This window comes from Rhamphochromis longiceps, linkage group LG7 (genome assembly GCF_057381845.1).
Source record: "Rhamphochromis longiceps isolate RC_006_pf linkage group LG7, R_longiceps_female_GT1.1, whole genome shotgun sequence".
NCBI lineage: Eukaryota > Metazoa > Chordata > Actinopteri > Cichliformes > Cichlidae > Rhamphochromis > Rhamphochromis longiceps.
In genome coordinates this window covers 68,569,267-68,593,636 of record NC_140563.1, presented here as the reverse complement: position 1 = coordinate 68,593,636, position 24,370 = coordinate 68,569,267, and the positions used below count along the sequence as shown (strand labels likewise).

At 43.8% G+C, this 24,370-nt stretch overlaps 2 protein-coding genes across 2 annotated transcripts; both read right to left on the bottom strand.

Annotated features, from left to right (window-relative positions):
- Positions 1-341: 341 nt before the first annotated feature.
- herpud1 (homocysteine-inducible, endoplasmic reticulum stress-inducible, ubiquitin-like domain member 1) lies at positions 342-10,414 on the bottom strand. The gene is made up of 8 exons (XM_085414988.1): positions 10,033-10,414; positions 9,192-9,269; positions 6,775-6,852; positions 5,922-6,055; positions 4,813-4,923; positions 4,355-4,723; positions 2,085-2,196; positions 342-1,867 (listed from the first exon to the last, which is right to left on the bottom strand). The coding sequence occupies exons 1-8, from the start codon at positions 10,183-10,185 to the stop codon at positions 1,694-1,696; spliced, it is 1,209 nt and encodes a 402-aa protein (XP_085271114.1). The 5' UTR covers positions 10,186-10,414; the 3' UTR covers positions 342-1,693.
- Positions 10,415-10,898: 484 nt separating this feature from the next.
- Positions 10,899-22,365, bottom strand: slc12a3 (solute carrier family 12 member 3). Its single transcript, XM_085414983.1, has 26 exons — positions 21,894-22,365; positions 21,676-21,819; positions 21,041-21,116; positions 20,851-20,946; positions 20,608-20,747; positions 20,399-20,509; positions 19,559-19,670; positions 19,344-19,474; positions 19,113-19,197; positions 18,650-18,810; positions 17,961-18,068; positions 17,500-17,623; positions 16,490-16,591; positions 16,230-16,385; positions 16,047-16,146; positions 14,855-14,966; positions 14,606-14,743; positions 14,340-14,446; positions 14,085-14,167; positions 13,804-13,881; positions 13,609-13,707; positions 13,403-13,514; positions 12,957-13,043; positions 12,057-12,195; positions 11,878-11,945; positions 10,899-11,740 (listed from the first exon to the last, which is right to left on the bottom strand). Exons 1-26 carry the CDS (start codon positions 22,173-22,175, stop codon positions 11,599-11,601), a joined length of 3,093 nt encoding a protein of 1,030 aa, XP_085271109.1. The 5' UTR covers positions 22,176-22,365; the 3' UTR covers positions 10,899-11,598.
- Between the last annotated feature and the right edge of the window lie 2,005 nt (positions 22,366-24,370).

The window sequence follows — 24,370 nt, the reverse complement described above, 5'->3', positions numbered from 1 at the left end:
ATCTGATTACATTTTAATTTCAAAAGGAAATACACTAAAATTCCATTTAATAACAGGAGGCTTACACCCCTTGGATGCAGGCAGAGCAGCCAAACTTTGCATTGGCCTGTTTTTAACTAGTGGATTCTACTTTGTATTAATTATTTGCATTCGGCAAATCAAGCCAACCTGCAAATATAATTGTTAGCTTGCTGTGCTGAACCTATAATTTGAATGTATTTGTACTGTGACTGTGCCTGCAGGCAGCACATGCAGTGGGGGGACTTGAGCCTCAGTATGTTTAAACATGCGGTCATCAAACTCAAACATCAGAAGAAACAAATCCACAAAATAAGGAATCATTAAAGTTAAGAATATTTATTGCATCCATTATTGGAAAACACACTTCACTGTACAGCATTCATCCATTTGTAATGGAAAGATGATTAAAAAAGAAATTTCCAATCGCACACTGTGACCCACGAGCGACCGTCGTCCCCTCACAGGGAACCGGAGTGCTAACACCCGGGGCTTAAGCGCTAAGCAAACTAGACTGGATTACAGGAAGGGCTGTGACCTTTAACCTCTGCTAAAAGCTGCTTCTTTTCAGAGGCATTGTTATGATATTAACATCTGTTTATTCTCTTCTGAGGACCAAAGAAAAAACCCAAAACAAGCACAGCTGATGAACTGAATTTCAGTTTCACATCAAGTCACACTTTAAAACGAAACTTTGTCCAGTCTCTGACAGTAAAAGCAACTCGGCATTAATAGAAATCACAACCTCTCTTTGCATAAGATACATGTTATAAAGTGCTTCGTGTACATACAATACAATTACAAAACGCATTTTAAGCTGCACCACCATCACTGTTTTACAGATGGATTTCAAATTGTATTTGGTCACAATTGCCACTCACTGAAAGGGAAAATAACATGAGTAAAGTGTCGTTTTCACTTGTGTTAATGTGGATGTTTGGACAAACCTTCAGCTTGTTTCTGATTAACTATAAAAAGTGTAAGGAAGCAAATAAAGGTCCCTAAGTATATGAATAACAGAAATCCTTATATATACATATAATTTTGAGGACCCTGATTTTAAAAATTCAATGCGAAGATAAGTTTAGCCGCTTTTGGAAGAGGCGAACGTTTCAGTCCGATTGAGTGTTACAGACACCCGTGCACCCACGCGTCCTCAGATGAGCCGAATACTGATTCACGGAGCCGGGCCACGCAGCGACCACGGCGTGGCACATGATTTTAAATCAGAAGGCATGTGGATGTAAACGTCGTTACATGAAGAGCGTTTTAGGCACAACAGTTTCAGCTTTCAGGAGGATTATCGGCACCCGCTGCCACTTTGTGGACAAAAGGAGGGAACGATCAGGGTGGGGGGCTGGTGGCAGGCAGTGGATGTCTGTGGTCAGGTCGGCTGGGATCCTGTTGGAGGATTTATTAATATATTTTCAGGTCTTGCATCTTTTGATTCTGTCCACATTTTTTGGCAGTTCTTGGGGATCTTGCTGGTGTGGTTTGCTTCCCGCTCACTTGAAAGATCAAAGTCACAGGAACTCGGAGCACTGAGGTGCAGCGCTCTTGTCTGCATCCATTTATTATTCGGTAAACGCCTTCCACCCACGCTTCAAGAAACATCTCCAGAGATGACAGAAGAGCGGGAACTGTCTGCAATCAGTCCTCCGTCCCAGATGTTCAGTTAGGCCACAGCCTGAGCGGCCTCGGGTACGAGGGAGGAGAAGAAGGTTTTGAAGAAAACCCAGGCCGTCCACATGACGGACACTCGGTGAGGAGGCACCAACACCGCTGTCATCGTTCCCTCTGATCCTTCAGCTGCTGGTTCATCCTGCTGTCTGTCGGCGTGCTCACCTGCCTGAGGAGACACACGTCACACATCAGCCTGCAGCATTTAATTCACCCACTACAGCAAACATCAGGGCCTGTGTGCAGGTTAGCGACTCGACCTGACCCGGGTCTCACTGCTAGCTCATTTCAAAAACATTCAGTCTTTTCTCAGTGTGCAGCATTTAGCTGGAGTTTCATCAATGTAGGAAAAAGTGAACAAGAGAGAAAAATGATGAGTTTCTTACTGGATTCAGGTTTGGGTTCCTGTTCTGGTTCTGCTGGTTCTCGGGGGGCTGCAGCTGGTTGGGTTCTGGGACCTGCACTCTCCTTCTGAAGGGAAACCAGCCGACGGTGTGTCTGGAAGACAAGGCAGGAAATTCAGGGGTTACAAGGAAAAGCTAACCATCTATAATCCTGAAAGAAGCTCCAAAGGTTTGTAACGTCACATCGTGGTTGGAGCTTCCTGCACCGTGATGCCCACATAGAGCTGCCAGTGCCTGGTTTCAGCACGCTAGTCTCCATCAGAACGCTGGATCAAGAGCTCAGGCCTGTGGTTAAAAACTTCTTGCCCCCCATTTTCTGCTCTCTGTGGTTAAGGAAAACTGCTGCACCACCTAAACACCAGTTAGATAAATCTGAAAGTGAACACTAGGGGTCAGCAGCGGGCAGCTGGGTGCAGCACAAGGCTCGAAAACATGATCTCACAGAACTCGATATGAGTCATTTATTGAGAAAAACTAAATGTCAGATCAGATTTCTGCTTATGATGAGAAGCTGAAGACATTACACCTGACATTTAAGCACTTAATAAAGTTGTCACGGCAACAAAACACGTGAGCGCTCGTCTAGAGCCTTTTATTCCAAAAACTAAGAAGTGATTAGAAACTAACTGCAGGTGATGCTTTCAGTCAACCTTCAGCTGAGTGCTGACACCTGTGAACTCATTTGTGAGGATTTAAAGTCTACCATCATGATTAAAAGTAAAAAACAAAAACAGAACTGAGCCGTAGAGGTCGTCGGTCAGCAAGAGGGAAGTGGGCCGGGGGCAGCACGGCTGATGCTGACAGCGTGATCTCCAGCCTCAAATAAGAGTGAAAGCACGACCAGCAGCAAACCCTTCAAACGAAGCCTTCGGTGAGCGCTCCTTTCTTTAACAGCTTCCAGAGTTTTAAGATTTAAAGAAAAACTTTTTAAAGGAAGCACATCCTGCCAACACGGCTGATAGATGTCAACAGCAACTCGTATGCGTCACGATAGGCTATCAGTGCAGCCATCATTAATGAAATCACTCGACTTTAAGTCAGCAGTACACAGCTGAGCCCGGAAACTCCCTCCTTCACAGAGAGATGCAAATATTTCAAAGCTTTTGCAGTAAAAATGATTGTGTGGCAGCCCCGCAGCACGAGGAAGTACTGCGGTCTGAGCTTTATCAGTAAGAGGAAGTTCAGGCTTTATTCAGTGGTTTAGACTCACTTAGGACAGGAGTCAGTACATATGAAGAAGCAGAGTACTGACAGAAACATGACTGATATTCGTCGACCCAAAAGAGCAATAATGTTAAAAAAAGAAATGACACTTCATTTAACTCTGAACGTGTCTGCTGTCAGATCATAGGTCTACCATCTTCACTTCTAATGCACTTCCACTTTAACAGTAAATCACTGAAAAAGTTTATTTTACTTTGAGAGGTTTCAGATCATATTTACATTTTCATATTTGTCTCCTTTCCTGCACAATACCAAGAAGTTGGCAAAGGGTAAGCCGCTCTATAATAAGGCTGCCCCTGAACAGTACGGGATAGAAAGAAATAGTTTGTTTTTCCACTAAATTACCAGGAAAGTAGTAACTGAAGCACCTGCAGTGCTTAACTTATTCATTTGTCTTCTGTAGCAGTGGTAGAATAGTTATGTTATATAGTTTATGTCTTGCATATTTCCACAACCATATTCATAATCACATACTGTGTATGCTACCGTTGCATGCATGTATTATCTTACTTATTTTTAATTTGTTTGTACTTTTTTGGTATTTTTCCTTCTGATATCTGTACCTGAGCTGAGCTAACGCAAAAAATTTCCCCGTCCTGGGATCAATAAAGTCTTATCTTAAAAATCTGACATTACTGCCTTATTTTAGTGTACCTATCACTAAATATCAAGTGTAACCAAAGTGTTACCAAAACTGCTCTAACAGCAGCTCGAGTCTAATTTGTACAGGTCTGCTAGACAAATAAATATAATATTTCTTATATCGGTCTGTATAGGGACCTTTTTTTGTTCCCCTTGCTGGTGTAACAGGTTTAAAGGATCCATGTCCTGCAGGTGGGGCTCTGTGTATACACACTCCGTCTGTGACTCAGACAGGCTGCTGGGCTTTAAATGGGCGAGGCGTGTTGGTGTGCAATTCACCAAGAGACGCTAAAAAGGGAGAACTCAGAAAACCAGACTCTTGTTGACCCCTGTGACTTAAATCTAGTGATTACAGCAGCTCTCTGAACCCACAGCTGCACACTTACAGGTACATGAGGAGCAGGGTGCCCATCACCAGCAGGAAGCGGCTCAGGTTGGAGTTGAAGTACACGATCATCATCAGGACCCCGAATCTTGCAGCAGAGTACAACCAGTCCAGCCAATCGCGCTCCATGCCCTCCTCGTCCTCCACAACGGCTCCGCCCTGCGCGTTCATCCGCATGTTCTGGTTGGCCTCCCCGGGGTTGATGAAAGCGCCATCCTGCACTGGATTCTGATTGGCTGGCAGGTTGTTGATGGGGTTCTGATCAGCTAGCGGGGCAGGGACGGGTACTTGGTGGGCGGGAACAGGAGGGTACTGGCCAATGGTTGGAGCTGTTGTGGGAATGCTGCCTGCTGCTGCTAAAGCTGCATGGCTGGTGATGGGAAAATGAGAATTAGTAGTCAGACAAACACAAGACGTGGCTGTGGGTGTAAAACCTTCAGTGTGTGAAGCAGAACTCACTATTGCATATAATACTGTCGAGCGTAGACATGCTGGAGCCACAGCAGCTGCTGGGGGCTGTACAGGGAGTAGGTGGGAAAGGTTGGCTGGGTCATCTGAGGAGCTCCAGTCCTGCCGGGGACATGACACAAGACTGTTAATCTTCACTTCTCTTTAGGAAACAGAAATCATTTTCTGACATCTGCAGTCGTTTATACGCGAGAGAACATCTCTGTGCTGGGACTGTGTTTGCCTTCAGTCCCATACGTGGAGTGCAGCAGAAAGAGGCCGGTACAAAGCAGAGCAGGCACTGAGCGATGGTGGGTTGCAAAGCGGCCTGCAGATGCACAGCAACTGTAGACTAAAGCAGCTTTAATACGATGAATAAAATGAGATTTAGTAATTGTATGTGTAGAGCGGGGTCAGCGGAGCTCCAACTAACATCAGCTGATTTTTCAGCTATGCTTGATTATTTTCAGTCTTCTTGGTTCCAGGAACTACAGTCACCATCTCTGTTTGTTGGTGGTTACTTTTGAAAATTCAAAACACTTTGATATTTGCTGTGAGCTCCTGAAACAGTGATCTTTGATACTGGTTCCAGAGGTAGTGCTCTGCACTGCTTAAATGAAATGAACTACAAATTATACCTTAATCCACCTTAAAAGCAGCTACATGTTTGCAATTTAAAAACGGCCTGACACAGAAAACAGTGGCCCCTCAGAAAGCCCAACCTGCAAAGCTGTGGCTTCTTCCATGTTCTGCATCTTTATCACGACTGATGATTTTTAAGTTCAGCTTTTGGGGTTTTTGTTGAATGTCGCTGACAAACAATAACAAAGATCCAGAAATCACATGATCAGGATTCGACTGTTCTTCAGCTTTTAAAAGGTTAGTTTAACCGAAGGCCACTTGGTTTTGAAACTGGGATTCCCCCAGTGGGGAAGTGGAGAAGGGAAGTCAGCGATGGCTTACTGTACAGTTAGCAGTCATAGCTGCGTTGTATTAAAGGTGAATAAAAAATGTTCAGTGGTTTGGCTGCATAGCGGTCATTCTCTCTGACAGTGCAAACACTGCTGCGATGGATTAAAGCACACTGACACACAAGCTGAAGTTCTTCCTTTGTTGCTTACATGGCAGCAGGAGGCCACACTGGAGTCTGTGTGTGTGCTGGAGCTGCGGAGGCCGGCCTCCTCTGCCGCAGCTCTGGTGGGCTGGGAGTCTGGGCTGGTGTGGGCTGTGGACTGGAGGAATGTGGCTCTTTGGTCTGCAAAGGAAAGAAGAGTTTGATGTCATTTTTTTTCTGCAAACCCCCCCAAAACAAAATAAAACAAACAAAAAATCCCCAGCAAGACACATCTGCTGAGACCTGTGTTATCAGATCTACCACATTTTGTTTCTGCAGCTTTGTTTCCGGCTTGGAAGTGTACTGATACTAATGCATGCCAGCTTTAGTGTCTGGGCTGACTTCTGGTAGATAACAGCTGAAGCAGAACAGTTCCACTACACAGCGGGGCAACAATAAGGGCGGAGGTGAAGAAGCACATCTGCAGCGCTCTTTACCACAGTGTCTTGAGGTTACTTACAAAACCTCACACTGATTTCTTGATTGGAATTTGTCATCATCAGAGCCCAAACTAACTCAGTCTGAAAATATCCTCGAAACTTCAACAAAACTTACAAAATATTTAGAAAAGCATTTGAAGTGCAAACTACACTGTTGCCTCAGCCAGGTGTCATTTCTGAGACACAAGGATGGTAACAGACGGCACACAAGGACGCTGTGTGAAACTAGCCTGTATGCAAACGTAGGGACACGAGGGCGGCATGAAGCCAGCTGCTTTGTTTACAGGAGCTCAGAATTCAAATACCTCACCAACAGGAGTTTCACTGTGAACATGCAGGTCTTTATAAAGCCAGGAGGACCGAAACAACGTGCTGATGTTAGAGAAAAGTCACTGGGTGTTACTTCTAAAGTGTTCTCACCTTGGGTCTGGCTCCCAGAGGTCCCTGGGCAGGATTCCTAACAGCACACACCAGGTGCAGTGTGGGAATTGAGTCCGTCTGTGGAAGTGGAGGTAAAACAGTTAAACAACATGTGACATCCACCCAACACATACAGACTTGTGTCTGAATGAACCCCGATTAAACTTTGAGAACCTCAAAGCCTGCAGAATTACACCAACGTACGAGCTCTGGAGGCCACTTAACGTCACCTGTGTCGATCCCACAGACTCTGATTATGAGGCATGTTTACAGCCTGGTTTGAAAAATGTTTTGGCCTGCACTGACCGTGAATTTTTTTAGAACCCGAACGTACGATCTGGGGCGTGGCCACGGTGACTTCCATTAGTGCCATATCTAGGGATTGGTACCGGTGTCCGGTGCCATCATGGCACCGGTTCTGACATAAACGGTAGTAACCAGACTGAAAAGCAGCGCACATTTCGGTGCTTTATTTCGGTGCTTTTTCCCCCCTGAGATGTCATACACTTTAGATTCTAGCCAATCATTTTACGTTTCCGAGGATAGTAGGCGGGCCCAGATACGTACGTTCTTTTATGCAGAGCTACAGATTAAAAATGCCCAAGGCGAAGCGGTCAAAGTCTGGCTGTACTTCACAGCAAAAGATGCAAACTCAGCAGCAACAAGTGCTTTAAGCTGATACTGTGATACTGTCAAAGGAGGTAACACCTCGAATCTGATGAAACACCTGGCGACGCAAAGCGTTTTTTTTAAAAGCCGAGAAATGCACCGTATTTGATAGCTTGCTGCGAGACCTCACACCGAGCACATCTACTGCAGGTGTGGTGCCTGTTATCTGACCCGGAGTTAGCAACATCCCCCAAGAACCCGAAGAGGAGAGTCCTGGCCCCTAGCCCTGCCAGTGTAGCAGAAATGATGAGGATGATGAAGCAGCAGCAGCCGTTCTTCTCTGCGTGAGTAGCTTCATGTTGTTCATGTGTAATTTACGTTGAGTAGGCTAACCACGTTATTACATTAATGCATGTAAGGTGAACTAGCAAACACCGTCGTAGCTACATGCAGCTGTCTTCTTGTTTGATAGAGTGATACCATATATGCCCTAAAGCTGCAGAAAAGGCTAACATTGTTATCTTTTTACAAACAGCTAAATATGAGAGGTTTTAGGACAAAGTTTGTGTTTTCCATTGTTTAAGCACCGGTTCGAGCACCGTTTAAGCACCGGCACCATTTCAAAAGTACCGGTTTGGTACTGGTATTGGATAAAACCTAAACGATACCCATCCCTAGCCATATCAGGCAGATGATAGGGGTCTACTAGCCTTCATCTGTGCTCATTTAAGCCACTGAACTAAACCAACTTGTTTGTGCTGTTGATGCTTCTGTGGAATCTTTTTCTCAGAAATAATGAAGTCATTTTGTACGACAGTGTCCAGGTTGTGACTTTTTCTTTTTGCATGTGGCCTTTCACTGCAGTGTGTGTGTGTGTGTGTGTCTGATAACCAGTGACAAATGAAAGGAAAAAAACTGCACTCTTGACCCTTACAGTGAGGGAAGCATGGCTCTGGTACGGTATGAAGCTCTTCTGCTGGGTTTCTGTCTACTCAGAGCAGCCAGTGGTTCTCAAACTGTGGATGACCATGGGAGGAAAAAAAACTGAGACTACGCCAAATCAATGATTTTTACAGAAAACAAACAAAAAAAGTCCACAGTTATTTTGTTTCATTACAGCGCTGTATACAACTGAAATTTAAGTTTATATCTCCATCTCACCCTATCCCTGGCCTCCTTCACTACAGCCATGAATCCTCACTGAAGTCCTTTTCTTTTCCTCCTACCTCGCAGCACCATCTTCATCATCCTTTGTCCAACAGATCTGCTATTGTCCCCCCTGAACGTGTCCAAACCATCTCATCCTCAGCTCTCAACCTTCTCAGTCCGAGCTGTCCCTCTGTTGCACTCTTTTCTATAGTGGTTCCTCCCAGCGCTGACAGACAGTAAGATGAGTTTTGTTTGTTTTGTTTTTCTAGTTTATAAGGAAGTGGGGTCGGGCCCACAGAACTAAGGCCGCAGAAGCTCCAAAGCTTGCGTGCAGGTTTTCTACAGCTGTATGCTGATTGGTTTACAGAATAAATGGCTGACAGCTCCTTTGTGCACGGTTGGTATTGTCTTACGTCTATCATGCCTTCTCAGGCAATGAGCCTCTACTGGGATTCTTGAACAAAAAACATGAAATAGTCTGTCCTAGTTTTTGTGGCACAGCCCTTTCACAGGTCTCAGTAATTACTGTGTACTTCCTTATTCTCCTACAAGCAGCAGTGAGAGCAGCCCTCTTCCACCAGTTTGTCACCAGCATAGTGGCACATAATCAGCTCGTGACATTTACAACTTGACATGACAGCTCGTGCTATCACACACACCTGTATGAAGAGTCCATTAATGTGCAGGTTATCAGGCAGCAGTTTGCCAGCGTAGATGAGCCTCTGGTCACTCACAGCCTGGAGACGAAACAAGAATAAAGTCAGTAACGAATCAGATCTCCTTGCTGCTTTGGGTTAGGTGGGGGAGCTTGTTTTTTTTAAGGTACTAAACTGAAACCATGAAATATGGCCAAAGTCGAGTAATTTGTTTGCAGTAGATCACAAAGACTTATATCTAATTGTAGTAAAAAAAATTATTCTTAGTATCAAACAAAGAATAAACAATAAAACAAAGATTTTGATGAGAACATTTCGTAACCAGAAACACATGGCCAAGTTCCCACAACATTTGGGTAAACCTGGCTCCTCACTTGAACCTTTTCAGTCCACTGCCTGTGCCTGGCTACACCCCACTGAAGCGTAGATCCTTTGCTTCTCTGCTTCCTGTCCAAAACTGATGTTTGACATGTGTAGTCCCCCCCCCCCCCCCCCCCCCGCCTAAGACACACCTCTGGATGTGGTCTGAATAGCACGAATGTTCCCGTGAAGTTGTACTTATTTCAGAGACATAACTACAGAGAGATACCAAAACAACAGACAGACAGAAACACGTGTTCACTGCAGGTGTGTCAGTCACAGTTCAGTTCATTAATTAAACAGAAAAAAATGACATGACTGCGAGCTCGCGCTCATGGGACTCGCAGGCACGCTGCGCTGGTTTCGTGTGAGCGCGCGCATATACACGCGCGTGACCGGGGAAATGGCTGACAGCTCCTTTTTACTCTCATCACATTCCACAGCACAGCCGCGAATAGCTCCGCCGCCCTCTGTGTAAACTCACCGGTTTGGTCGGGTAGACAGCGGACAGGTGCGCTTTCAGCTCCTTTATGGTCCACTGCAGGCTCACTCCCTCGATGGTCCGGTCCTCCTGAGCCTGGTTGGGCGTCTTTATGATGAGAGTGATCGCCTTTTGTTCAGAATTTCCTGCATCCATTTTTACCGTCTGCCGGTTGTAATGGCGATGTGTGAGCTAGAAAAACAGGATGTCTCCGTGACTCGCTGGACTCCCTAACACGAAGAACAGCCGGGGGAAAGTGCGTCTTATGTCAAAGAGAAACTGCAGTGACCTGGGTGGCTCTAGAAGTGTCTCCGCTGGTCCTCATACGGGACTTTAGAGGAGGAAGGTTGTTTCCAAACACACTGTGGCCGCTCCTGATTGGCTACCGTCTGCTCGTGCTCAGACGTGGAGGTTTGCAGAATATTCGCCGCTTGAGCATGCGCAGTTATGATTATGCTTCCAAAGATCGTTTATTTAGGAATAACCCACACTCTGGTGCCATTTGAGAAGGTATCGAAAAGCAGAGATAAACGCGCTTAGACCCGGGCTAAAGTCCAAGTAAAAAGCGAACACACACCACCAAAGTGAAACATTTGTATGTTTTCTTTTGTACACTTCCTGTGAGCTTTCTTCAAGGTTTTGCTTTTGCTGTTTTCTAAAACACAGTCATAGTGAGAGCTCCTGTCAACTTCCGTCTCTGATAAGAGAAGCAAAACTATCTCAGCTGAAGTTTCATCAGGCGTGTTACATCAGCTGTAAACTTTCAGATATTCCCACAAGATTTATGCAGAAAAGTGAACGGAGCCACAAGATGTTAACGACACGTCTGAGCAAAACATCGGAATATAAATACTGCCGTGAAAAAATGACCAGAAACTACAACAGCACCTTTAAACATATTTAATACTGTATCATGTTTTGATTATATGCATATACTTACAAATACAAGTATTTATTAATTTAATGATCGATTTATTACATAGCTCGTTGGTTTAACTACAAGAGAGTTACAACAAGGACATGTTGTGATACCGTGTGTTCCCATTGTACCTCATTACCTTAATATTGTACCTTAATATTAAAAAGAGTACTGAAGACTTTATTTACAAAGTTAAATTAGACTGATGGTGAAGCTATAGGAGACCATTGCTCCTGTGCCACAAATCAATAAATAGAAAGATTTAAAAAAAAAGAAGCATTAGCATTTTCTGTAAATATCAATTATCTGTCAAACAAAGACCTGCATAATTATTTATGTTAGCTATATTTATTATTTTTTATTGTATATTATGAAGTGGAGAGTGCAACATTAGCATGAAGGGACCCTAACTGACAAACAGAGGACACTGTACAGTAGACGTCTTTTGACTAATTTTTGTGATCAGAGTTAATCAAAATGTAACAAAGCATTTCATGTGCTCATTACTGAAGAAAGTACATTCACTGATACCTGAAAATCAAATTACAAGAAATAAATCTATGGAAAAATAAATGTCTTCTGTGGCCTGAAAGGTGTTGTAATGTCAGGATAACTGGTTTCATATATGTCCATTGGTCTCACTGGAGATGTTACTGGCAGTAGAAGGTGAGAACGTTCTCCTGGTTTCCTCTGACCAGAAGGACTGGAGGTCTCAGATCACGAGACAAGAAGTCGAGCCACGCTAGGTAGAGCGTGCTGGGACACACTCCTCTCCTCCCCACTGGCATGGTGCTGTCAGGAAACACAGCAAACCGCTGATTTTCACCCAGTAACAATGAGCTTGAAACATTCTCAGGTGAAAGCTTCACAACACCTGTAAACTCAGCACTTTCCATCATTTATTAAATAAAAGCAGAAAAACTACTCACGTTATAATGAGAGCGGCCTCTCTAGAGTAATCCAGCAGTACCTCATTTAGACGGATCTGGCGAAGAGACTGAATTCCACAGGAAAAAACAAACAAAACGTTCAAACTAAGATGGGATGCGCGAGGAAAGAAGAAATGTTTTGGCTTGGTTTAAACATATTTGATCAGTTTGTGTCTGACCTTGGCCTTGTTCTTCTCGAAATCCTGGTCTGTGATCATCCAGGGCTCCTGATGTTGGCTTGCACATCCAGAATCTGAGTCCGGCTTAGAATTTGTATCCACCCTGAAGCGACTGACCATCTTCTCAAACTGATGGACACTGAAGCACACAGAGACAGAGTTTGGAGTTATTCCATCTCAAATCATCGTGGGCCTTCTGTTCAACTGTCTGGTTTTAAATTTTAGCTTCACATATCATACTGTACTTTAAGACTTTTTTAAGTCTTTCAAATTCATTTAAATAAATCAGCTGTAGTCTGAGATAGACACATTATAAAATAAATAAATAGGGAAGCTAAAACTTTATATCTCCCTATATATGCTCAAACTCTGAACCAAAACAATCCTGTTCAAATCTGAGACGCCCGAGCAGAAAATGTAAAACAATTGCTGATTAGTTTTAGAAGAAAAAACTCCTAATTCAGCTAAATTGAATATTTTTAGATGCAGCAGCTCATAGATTAAGTGAAATCTTAAAACAGTTATCTAAAGATTTTTCTGAAATACTGTGTTCAAATATATTCTTTGTCATAAGCAACAATCTCTAAAGTCAGCATGGCGACAAAAGCTGCAGTTCGTCTAATGGCCACTAGAGGCCGCTTTCAAAAGTGAGTCAGTCCTCATAGACTCTCCCGGCTCTTCACAACAGCTGTTTGGTGGGTGGGGATATTATAAAAGATTAAAGTTAGTGATTTGGCTAATTTACTTCATATACCACAAAAAAAACAAAACAAACAAAGCCTAAAATAAAATTAAAAAACCACAAAAAACTGAGTGATCGGGATTCTTATGTTAGCTGACAGCAGCTTTTTTGGCTCACATTCCCAAACATCCATCCTTCATTCTCATCTTCAAGCTTACTTCATCTGCTGAGGAGGCTGGTTGATTTCAGGAAGGACTTCGACACTATGGAAACCAAGACGGAACTTCTTGATCAGCTCCAACACCCTGGAAAGAGAACGTGAGGCTGGAGTGAGCACATGTCTAACAGCGTGCAGTCTGTGTCTGCGAGAACGCAGGATGTCAGACCATATACTGCATTTCCCCGTTTCTTGGGAAAACAAAGTAAGTCTTTCTGATGGAATATAGACTGATGATGATGCAAGATTGTTTAATTTTACGGTGAAAATAGCAAAACTTGGCTGTCAGTAAGATTATTTTTATATTACTGACCAATTAAAAAACAAACTACAGTTTGACTCTAAAGTGCTGCGTTCCTGAGATGATTTGGGCATTTGGAAAAACTCCAAGAGAAGAAAGAAACTTTTTGAAGCGATCTACACTGTAGACCTGTGCATGATACTTACTCCTGCTTCTGCTCGTCCTTTTTCTCTGCGTCTCCTCCCACAAACACTCGGACCTTACACTTGGCCCAGCGCTTTCTGCGGGTCAGCAGGTAAGGCAGCAGCAGGGTCAGACCTGGAATACACACACACACGCACGAGGAGTAAATGTCTGTGGACATTCTTGAATTAAGACATAAAGCAGGCGACTAATGGAGATGTACTCGGACCTCCATCATCAGACAGCCAGTACACGTCGATGGTCTTCTTTCCCTGTTTTTTCTGAAACTGTGTACTATGCTGAGGCTCGGGCTCGATGGAGACAGAAGCTGCAAACAGACAACGTGTTTTATAGAATTTAAATGACACCATAGAGGGTCTTTGGGTATTCTGTGTGTCTGTGATATTATCATGCATTTACATACATGTGGGGTTTGTCTGAACGCAGGAAGGAACAGAGATGCTGTTGATGCTCTCTGGTCCACCGTCAAAACTTGGATTAACTGAAACAAAAACAAGAAATTTCTTTGCACATTCATTTATTTGCAGGCAGCTACTTAAAAGATGATGGATAAATGTGGACTGCACATCCTAGCACGCCTCTTGTTGATGCCAAGAGCAAAGTGCCGTGGGAACGTAGCAGTGGCTGCAGCATTCCCGGGTTCATTGATGTGCAGCCTGCTGCGATATGCATGCAGGCTCTCACCGTGTGACTGAGAGGGACTGGAGACCTCTAATCCCTCTCTCATCCTCAGCACGCACACGCCAAACTGCAGGTCGAACGCATCACTGAAAGCGACATTTAAATGAATGACCATGTGCATCAACACACACTCGTACCCTTTAGCTTTTATGGAATTGAGGTTCAGTTTTTAAACAATAAATATTTGATATCGCAAAAATAATACTCTGTTAGCAATACTTTAGCAGCGGTATTGGTCATAAAAGTTTTCTGGCTTACCGCATTACTCCTATGTAGTTGTGAGCAGCCTGAGGTGTGTCACTCCGCCAGTCTTTCTTGAAACCCATGATGAGAACATTTGGCTTCACACGGCCCAAACCTGCCCCCTGGTGGACAGTCAGAACACCAGCAGGTGAGGATTCACGTGTGCTTTTCACACCTCAGTCACTACAAAAGGGCAGCACTGGCATTGTGGGTGGGCCTTGCCCCTCAGCCCAATTCTGCTGATACATCTCAACTATCAATTACAGTATTTCACCCCTGACCTGTAGCAACACGTTAACCCCAGATTGCAGATCTGCAGCCACCACTCCTCTGTAGAACGACCCGGCCTTCCTTTTGTTGAGCCAGTTCAGGTGACTGTCGCTCATGGCCTTCTCCAGTACTGAAGGAGAGGGATCATCCTGCGAAACACGGGGAGGAAGGTAGAAAGATTTCATCACTCCGCTTTCAAACAATTAATCATTGTTCCGATTATTGTTTGGATTTATTGTGCGATCAGTGGGAGAACTCACAGTTAACACATTTCCACACAACATAAGACTGAGATCTTTTGTGAAACAGCTGACGAGGTCCACCAGGGCTGGACGACTGCTGGGAGGGCCCGTTAGCACCAAACACTGGGGCCTGAAAGTGTTGGAGTTAGATACGGAGCAGTTTACTCTTCATGTCTCACGTATTTTGTCTTTTCTCTTCCTGGAAAATCACTAAATAAACTTCTATCAGTCCTACTCTGCTTTTTGTCTGTGAAGGTTCTCAGTCATCCAGGTCATCGTAGTCAAAGGAGCTTGCAAAGAAAAGCGTCTGGACTTACAATAACAAGTCTGCTTTTTGTATCTTGGTGCATAAGCTAGACTTTACCATTTATTTTTGAGGGGCATGTCCTTGGTGACCAAGGTCATTGCAGTCCTGAAAAAAGTCACTAGACTTCATGTCTTCATGAATCCAGAAGAAGTTAAAATAAGCATCAATCGTTCCAGAAACATTGGTTCAATCTTAGAACGTAAAAGTAAAAAAAGCTTTGCTTTAAAAGTGTTCTTCCTCCCCACCGTTGCCATAATGTCATTATGAGGTTAGTGAAAGTAACTGAAGTGTTGATAAAGTCCTTCAAAACAAACTTTAAACTACTGCATTTCAACCGTGGATCCAACTTTAGTAATAGTATAAAAACTGGTAACACTGTTGCAAACTGAACGAAAAAAAAAGAATCCCCTGGACTAAAGAGGAAACTTAACTTCATTTAGGATCTCCAGAAACACTCATCCAACCTTCAAATTTTGATAATAATAATAATACATAGCATTTTATTTCAAAGCACCTTTCAGAACTCTCAAGGACACTGTACACAGCAGAACAATAAAAGCAACATAAAAACAAGCAGTTTAAAGAATCATATAAGACATAAAACAAATTTAAAATAGCGGAGTGGAGAGGTTATGTGGGATAAGCTATTTTGAAAAAGTGAGTTTTGAGTTGGGACTTAAAGAGAGAGAAGGAAGAGATATTTCTTAAATCAGGAGGTCAGGAATTCCAGAGTCGAGGAGCAGAGGAGCTCCCCATGGTGGCAATACCGGGAGAGGGGACAGAGAGAGAAAGAGAAGAAGAAGTCAGATTTAAAAGTGAGTTCCTCAAGTGTGAGCTAATAGTGGATCTTCAGCTGTTTGGGGTGTGTACCTCACAACAGAAAGAGACACTGGAGAGGCTCACCTGTAGTTCTTGACGTGGTCCTCTACGCTGTTGAGGCCTGCACACCTGCTCAGAGCCATGTTGTAGGAGCTCGCCTGCACTGATGAGCCCCAGTTCACGTCTAAACGCAGCAGAGAGGGAGTGAAGCAGCAGCATGGCTTTGTTTTTACACACGTGTGCGTGAGAGAGTTTGTGTGTGTTTACCTGGCTTCTTGTAGAGTGTGTATGCCAACAGAATAAAGACGACGCCAAAAGCAATAAGGGCCGCCCACCACGTCAGCAGGAACATGATCACCACGGAGCATATGGCGCCCAGCAGCGACAGCCACTTACTGTAGAACCTGAAGGACGGACGCCAACCTGCACACACAGACAGTTAACATATGTTCATATTTTAACTTGAGATGATGATTCATTCTTATATACAATGATAAAGTCAGCTCTGCCATCTCTCAGCTGGTTACCTGGTGAGTTGGTGATGGATGCGTGGAAGCAGCTGAAGTTGATCAAAGAGTAGGAGCAGAGGAAGAAGTTGGAGATGATGGGCGCGATGGTGTTCAGCTCAGCTGGTGATGCAATAAAAGAGAAGAGGATTTGTCTGTTTTCTGTGATGGCTTCACATGAAAAAAGCGTTTGATATGAAGCCGCAAGGAAAAAGCTTGATAGCATAATTAATAACTTAATACAGTTTTGATTTGGCATTAACAGATATCAGCAGTAAGATGAGCTTAAGTACTTGGCTGCCTTTGGGCTTCATAGAGCGTATGCCATCACACATATCAAAACTGTTTGATTTCATGTACATTTGGTAACTTGGCTGACCCTTTACAAAGCAAACGCTCCTACTGAAACATCTTACTGGATCTTTATGGTGCTCTGTAAAGCTACAGAACAGTCATTTAATGTGCAAAACGGTTCTTTTTAAACGTTCTCTCTGCAAAGAGCTGGTTTATTAAATGCTATTGAAATGCATTTAAAGAAATGACATGAATTTGACTAAAGGGATTAAAGATTTTAACTGATCCTATGGTTATTATGATTTTATTAGATAAATTATATGTAATATGATTATATGAAATAACATGTATTTCTAAACAGTTTTGAAGAATTTTATTTTCTTAAATTAGATGAAAACAGCAGAAATGTTTGTGAATTAGGAAACTCTTTCTCAGCAGCTACCCATCATTGGTAGTCTCTGCTGTTTGGGTTTGAAATGTCACTCACATACTGACATTTAAAACCCCAACAGCAGGGACTACTAATGATGAAAGATGGACACACTGTTCCCAATGCAGAAGTGCCTTGAAACCGCATTCTTTCTAACTGCCAGCAGGGGGAGACTCCTCCAGTTTGTCAAAAGCATTTTGATTGCTGCATCTATGATTCCGTTATTGCCCTCTGAACCTGTCGGGTATGCCTCTAACTCATCTTATTTGAAAGATATTACACAACTCGGACTCTTTCAAAGTCTCACCAATGAGGATGAAGCAAGCAGCGATGATATATGTGAGAAGGTATCCTCTGATCGGTTCATTGTTCTTGCCATAACTTTTGCCAAAGAAGCCAATGAGAGGGTAGAGCTGATCCTTACACAGACACTGTGAGGGGGGGAAAGGTTAGAATAAGAAACACATTAATACAAGAAAGAAGACACTCAGGGACTTTCATCGTTGAAGCTGAGTTTGCGACCTGTGGAGTAAGAAACAAGAAAATGTAATATTTGGTCTAACATGTTCACCCTGTGTCTAAACAATATTCCTGCAGATATCCCAGATTCCTCTCATACTCTATAAGTGAGTTTACTGCCCGTATCTACGGATGTGAGACTTCATCTCTTTAAGCCACAGTAAAGCAAACACTCTGTAAAAACATTTAAAGAGTCACAAGAAATATCTGATGGTTGTAAACCTCCGTGAAGACCGACTGTGCGTGTACCTGGAAGACTTTGGGAGCAGACACCAGGCAGGCCAAAGCTGATGACAGAGTGGCTCCAAATATCCCAGCTGTGATGAGAGGGCCGAAGGCTGACACCATGCTCATCGACTGCAGACAGAAATACGCTCACTCAGTACACTCAGAGGGCAGAAACATCTTTGTGTTTACAAGGTGACCTGCTGTGGCTGCTTAATAGAATGGGAGTGTGACCGTGGAGTGACAGTAAGGGGAAATTACAGAAAAGTAGTGAAAGTGTGTAAACGGGATCACCTTAGTCAGGTAAATGGTCAACGGCCTGTATTTGTATAGCGCCTTACTAGTCCCTAAGGACCCCAAAGCACTTTACACATCCAGTCATCCACCCATTCACACACTGGTGATGGCAGCTACATTGTAGCCACAGCTGACAGAGGCGAGGCTGCCGGACACTGGCGCCACCGGGCCCTCTGACCACCACCAGTAGGCAACGGGTGAAGTGTGTCTTGAAGGACACAACGACCGACACTGTCCAAGCCGGGGCCGGCAACCTTCGATTACAAGACGAACTCCCAACTCTTGAGCCACGATCGCCCCATAGGTAGGACAGGGTAGAACAGACTAGAAGTTTCCATGATGACCAGGAAGAAAATGCAGCACTGACTTTTATTTCCTGTGTGTGTGTGTGTGTGTGTGTGTGTGTGTGAGTTGACCTGATAGTAGTTGTGAATACCATAGACGCACGTCTTGTTGTTGATGCACCCTGTGAAGTCCCAGCCATACTGGCATGCTGTACCAACACAATCCTCGACTGCTGATGAGGGAGACAGCGTGTCGTTCAAAACGCCAGACGCATCCCGCACCACGCAGGATCCTGGGAGGACACAAAGACGAATTTAAGGGTTGCTTTTTTTGGTCTCCTACAGGAGGAAAACTGTGCGATCAGGGAGCTGTAAAACAACAATTATTGGGATACTATGCACATAGAGCCGTGTGTGTGCGTTATGATAAAGTGTGGTGGAAACGGCTGCTCTGGCAGAAACTGCAATAAAAGTGGTTTGGATACTTTGCAGGTGCAAAATGCAGTTACAAGACTTGCTTGTAAGCTTATTTCACATAAATAAAATAAAAAAGTATCAACTCTAAAGCAGAGCTTTTTCCAGAGGCATGCAGTACCAATGGTAGCAGAGATGATGAGGTAGGATACTGTGGTCCAGAAAATAGCCAGCAGCGTCCCTCGGGGGATGGCCACTGCTGGATTCTGAGGAGGAGACGACAAAGGCTTTTAAAAACATGAACATATGTAAATTTAATTTAAAGCTGTGTGTGTGTGCATGAAGCCGACTGGCTTATCTGTATATCATTCCCACTATTAAAAAAAAGAAAAGAAGCATTTGTATAACATGCCTTCAGATCTCCGGAGATGTTCGCTCCTGCCAGGATGCCCGTGGCAGAGGGGAAGAAAATGGAGAACATGCCGAAGAAGCTGCCCCCTGGCCCCCGCCAGTCAGGTACAAAATTTGCAGCAAAGATATTTGCTGTTAAAGGGAAGAGAGTGAGTTTACAGGAGAGCTCGGCAATAAACTACCGTAAACTGCAAGACCGGCTCACTGCATAGTCACCTTTGTAGCTAAAGAAACCTTTGGATTGTTTCTCAGGTGAAGCAGGAATGATTGTTCCAACAATGTAACTGGCAAATGAGACCATGATGACTATGAAGAAGAGAACCTGTGCCTGTGGGAGGAAGAATAGGCTGTAAACATGCAGATGCACACACTGTAAACAAAAGATGGACAAAGTCACATCGTTATGCATCGATTATGTATCCAGGTTGAACTAAAAAGCAGTTTTTTGATTTTAATTTTTAATTTTATTTAGATTATTTATTGAGCCAGAAATGAAGGTGGTGGAGATGGAAACATGGAAAGCTTGGTTAGCAAGCATAAACACGCCCATGCATGAATAAAAAAAAATGCAGAAAAACGGCCATTAAAATGTGACAGTTTCACCAACGCAAACTTCTCAGCTAACGGAGGCGAGACCCAGGAGCTAAGCCTGCCTGTGCCAGCACACCTTTCAGTTAAGAACACCACACTGCTGAGTTACCAAAATCTGAAGGGGACATTAGCTGCTTTTGCACCAGGCTGGAAACGTGTTAATTTTATTGCTGAAGTGTGGCTCAGTCTTTCATCATTGGCGGCTGTGACTTGGTGTCTTGCTTGTCGGGTTTATCACAAAGACTAGCGTCAACATGCTAACTAGGAAGAGGGCGAGTCCTCTGCTCTTATGTGAAAGAGTGAGATGGCTTCAAAAATGTTGCATTAATGATTTTTCCAGATACCGGACTGGTTAGGGACTCTGGCTTCATAATCTGAATACAAAATTAGCAAAAATTCTATTCATTTAAATCCAAACCACTATGGCAGCTTATCATAGTGTCACATACAACTGATTAAGCTAACCTTTGACTCCCAGGCCATGCCAGCCATTGAGATGCCCAGCAGACATGTCACCGTGATGATGCCGATGATGCGGATGTCGTTAGTTCGATCCACCATGACGGCTCCATTTTCCTGATGGCGCACAAAGACATTTCACGCGTAAAGACAATGAACAGACATTATTTACTGTATTTTATAAAAGCGCACGTATAAAACGGCATGCTACTCACACGCATGAGGTCAGTAACAGTCTCAGCAAAGCCCACGGTGTGCATCGCCACAGCTACAGCATTCGCAAAGGCAAAGATGAGACCGATTGACCCGCCGAGCTCTGGACCGAGGCTGCGACTGATCAGAAAGTACGTCCCGCCTGCAGATGAGAGGGTAGATTAAAAAGTGAGCACTGTGTGTGGAATCAGCAGCATTAAAAGTAAAGAGCTAGGCTGTTGCATGTGGCAGTGAACAAATCCAACCTCCTTTGACTTTGCCATTGGTGGCGATGGCTGAGGTCGAGAGACCAGTGATCCCAGTTATAGTCGAGGACAGCAGGATGATGACCCAGGTCATCCCTGATGAGAACAGGGAAACACACCGTGAGTGTGAGGGATACTCACCGTCTGGGAAACATGTGCTGTGGATAAAGGATGCTGTCGTTGGACATACCTATACCAGCCTGAGCAGTAATCCAAGGCAGCCTCAGGTACAAGATCACCCCCCATATGTTCAACATGCAGCGGATCTGAGAACAGATGCAACACTGAGTGAAGCCTGCTGGTGTCTAAGTATCATCAACGGCATCACTGTGGAGGCTCAGTAAAAGTCCTGTTTCTGTCCCAGCCTACATGCACGGTGAAAGTGAGCTTGTAGAAAGTACATCAAATATGAAATCGTCATCAATCTACTTTTTTTGGTTTTGGAAGAAACTTAAAGTTTCACACGGGTAATATTTTTAACTTCCTTTAACAATAAGTCGTTGACTGTACTCTGTAACCCTTTAATGCCTCAGGGAGTCAAAAACAAGCAAACATGTTCAGAAACAATTTCACATTTTCACAGCTTCACGTGCAAAAACAGGCGACAGTTAAATTACATTAGTCTCAGATTTTAATCTTTTCTAATTCCTTGTTTAAGTTGAATTAAGTTGCAGGAAACACAAGACGAATGCTGCTTTAGAGGCCTTCAACGTTAAGTCTAAGAAAAATATCTTTTAACTTTACGTATCTGGAGATTCAAGATTGCTCCAAGTTCAAAAACAGCAGCAGAAAAATCGCCTCCCATCGGTCAAAGCCTCCACCTACCATGACCCCCTGCACCCATCCAAAGCGCGTGGGTTCAGTTGGCGGCTCCTTTTGCTCATCCTCATCTTCCTCAGAGCTGTCCTTCCCTCCTGCCTCCGCCAGTCCACCTGTTGTCTCTTCATACATGGGAGGTCTGGAGTCATCCTGCTCAAGACACAAAACCAAACTCAGTTCTTCTCTCTTAGTTTTCGTAATTAAATAAATAAGAGATCCCTCACCTCAGGGCCGGCGTGCAGCTGGAACAGAGACGGCCTGAACTGCCTCCGTCGGCCCCACACCTCCGTGTTGGCATAGAAGTCGTAGCGCGGCGGGGCATCCAGAGTCTCGTAGCCAGTTAAATCAACAGATACGCGAGATGCGACACTGCTGCCATCCCCATCACACGTGTAGTAATCGGACTCAAAGCCTCCTGATGTCGCTTTACCATTAGCCACTGGCGCAGGGAGATTGGCTCTGTAGGCAGCCAGGCGAATGCCATCATTGGCTCCTTGTAACTCCATTCAGAACAGCAGAATTATCTTTTTAAAAATGTCTGTGACCACGAGTCTAGTGAAGAAAGGGAGCCGACGTTGAGCGTCCTATCCCAGCGTCTGAGTCAGTGACTGTGCAGGAGCCATGCTGTAGCTCAAGATGAAAGAGGGGTTGGTTTTATATTTGACCTTAACTATGCAGGAAGAGCCTGAAGCCGTGGTAGAGGGCTAGTTCAGTGAACAATTAAACAACTTATTACACAACCTATTAAGCCTGACACGGACAATTTCACATGACAGGGTCAGCCCCTTTTGGACTGAGCAGGGCCAGTTAACACACGGTTCCATTTTTATGGAGTCACATGCGCAACGCCCTTCAACACTTCAAAGTTTTCCAAAAGCTCAAATAATGGAGGAGTTACCAGAAGTGGGGGATTTTATAGCCTGTGTGTACTTCTTATTGCTCAGTTTCGAGAAGTTGGTAATCTCCTGAGGGGACTTTTGGTTAAGATGTAAAACAGCATCATTACAGACAAACACGCACCTGCAGCGTATCCTCGACAGTTAAATCAGTCAACAGAGCACGAAAGAGTTTGAAATTATCATGACTTTTCCAGTCGCATTTCAGTTTCACTTGTTTCTCTGCATCAAACCAATATGGTGTTAATTATACCCTAACAATCAAGACAAATATCTAATGTCTGAAAATGTAAATTTAGAAGAAAAAAAATCGACTGGATATTTTGTTTGGATATCTTGGCTAAAAGACAGAGTTACAGACAACATGCATCACTGTGAAAGTTCTTCTTGGCGACGCTACACAGCACCACAAACGTGTATCACCCAAAATGGGAAGGGGGGGTCAGGAGGGCACTGGCCACCACCCAAATACTGGGCCTCCCCTGGCAAGACTGCCCCATGTTGGCAATAATTTTAGTAAACGTGAGCAGAAGACCGAGGAAGACACCCTACAATGAGCTGAAACATTTACTTATTCATATAGAATTGTTGTCATTCACACTGTGCCACTTTGTCGGCCCCTCACAATTTCCCGTCGCCACCCCCTCCCCTCCGTTGTTCTGTTTTTGGTGTACCACCCCAATATTTTCAGGTGCCTCGATGTGGCCACCCCTATGAATACGTTCTGGAAGAACGTCATTGTTCCCCCACAGTAACAAATGCCAACCTCACTGTTTAAAAGTCACAGGCTCTCCATACAAGCTATGATTAATGCAAACTTTCACAGAGATTCGTGTCATATTTACTACTGCATGATGCATGACAACTAAAAATGATCTTCAAATATTTAGTTTGTTGTGTGAGATCCTTTAACCTCCTAGCACCTGGCGTCCACATATGTGGACATCACATGTTGGGTTATTTAGACCAAAATACTCAATTTTGATACGTTTCATCTTTTCAAATTTAATGAAGATCAGATGCTTTTAGTCTTTGCTTTAGAACAATTTAACGTGAGCGTGCCAATCTGTGATTACAGCAGAATCGTCACTTTATCGACCACCACATGGAAACATTATGGAACAAACATACACCCGAGACTGTGACAAAATATAACTTTTAGTCTACTGTAAACCTAGAACGTAACCAACCCGTCCTCAGAAACAACAGTATTAACACTTCACTGATGTATTCTTTTCGTACTCTGCATCATGTTGGGAATAAACCAGATTAACTCATACTACATGCATTCATGGAAAGATACAAACGGTTGTTAATCTGACAGATGTAACTTGTTGCATCTCTTCACGCTGCTTTGTCACAGTATAACACCGTCACTCAGCTTCCTCAGACGTTCTTGTCATATTCGAGCTGCAGAGCACCTGAAACATTTATTTTGCTCACAGGACTAATTCTGTCTTTTTCCGGACCACCGTAACACAAAATCCAGAATCTTACTGTTTGTAAGTTTTGGGCTGTAAGAGTAACTTTGGTGACATCACTGTGATGTCACCTGGTTATTTTTCCAGAATTAAACTTCTTAGTTTTTGCCTGCAGCTGAACAGTGCTGTTACGACACCTTGATAACAAAGAAAAGACCCATTTCCACTTAAAGGTGGAGGCTCATTACTCTGAATTACTTCTTCCTTTTTAAAACAGTTAAATAATTAAGCTGGGCTGTGTGTTCGGCAGCTGCAGCTCTGCAGTTTAAAGAACTGACCTTGAAGCAGAAAAACAAACAGAGACACCCAGCAGGTTTTAAAGCT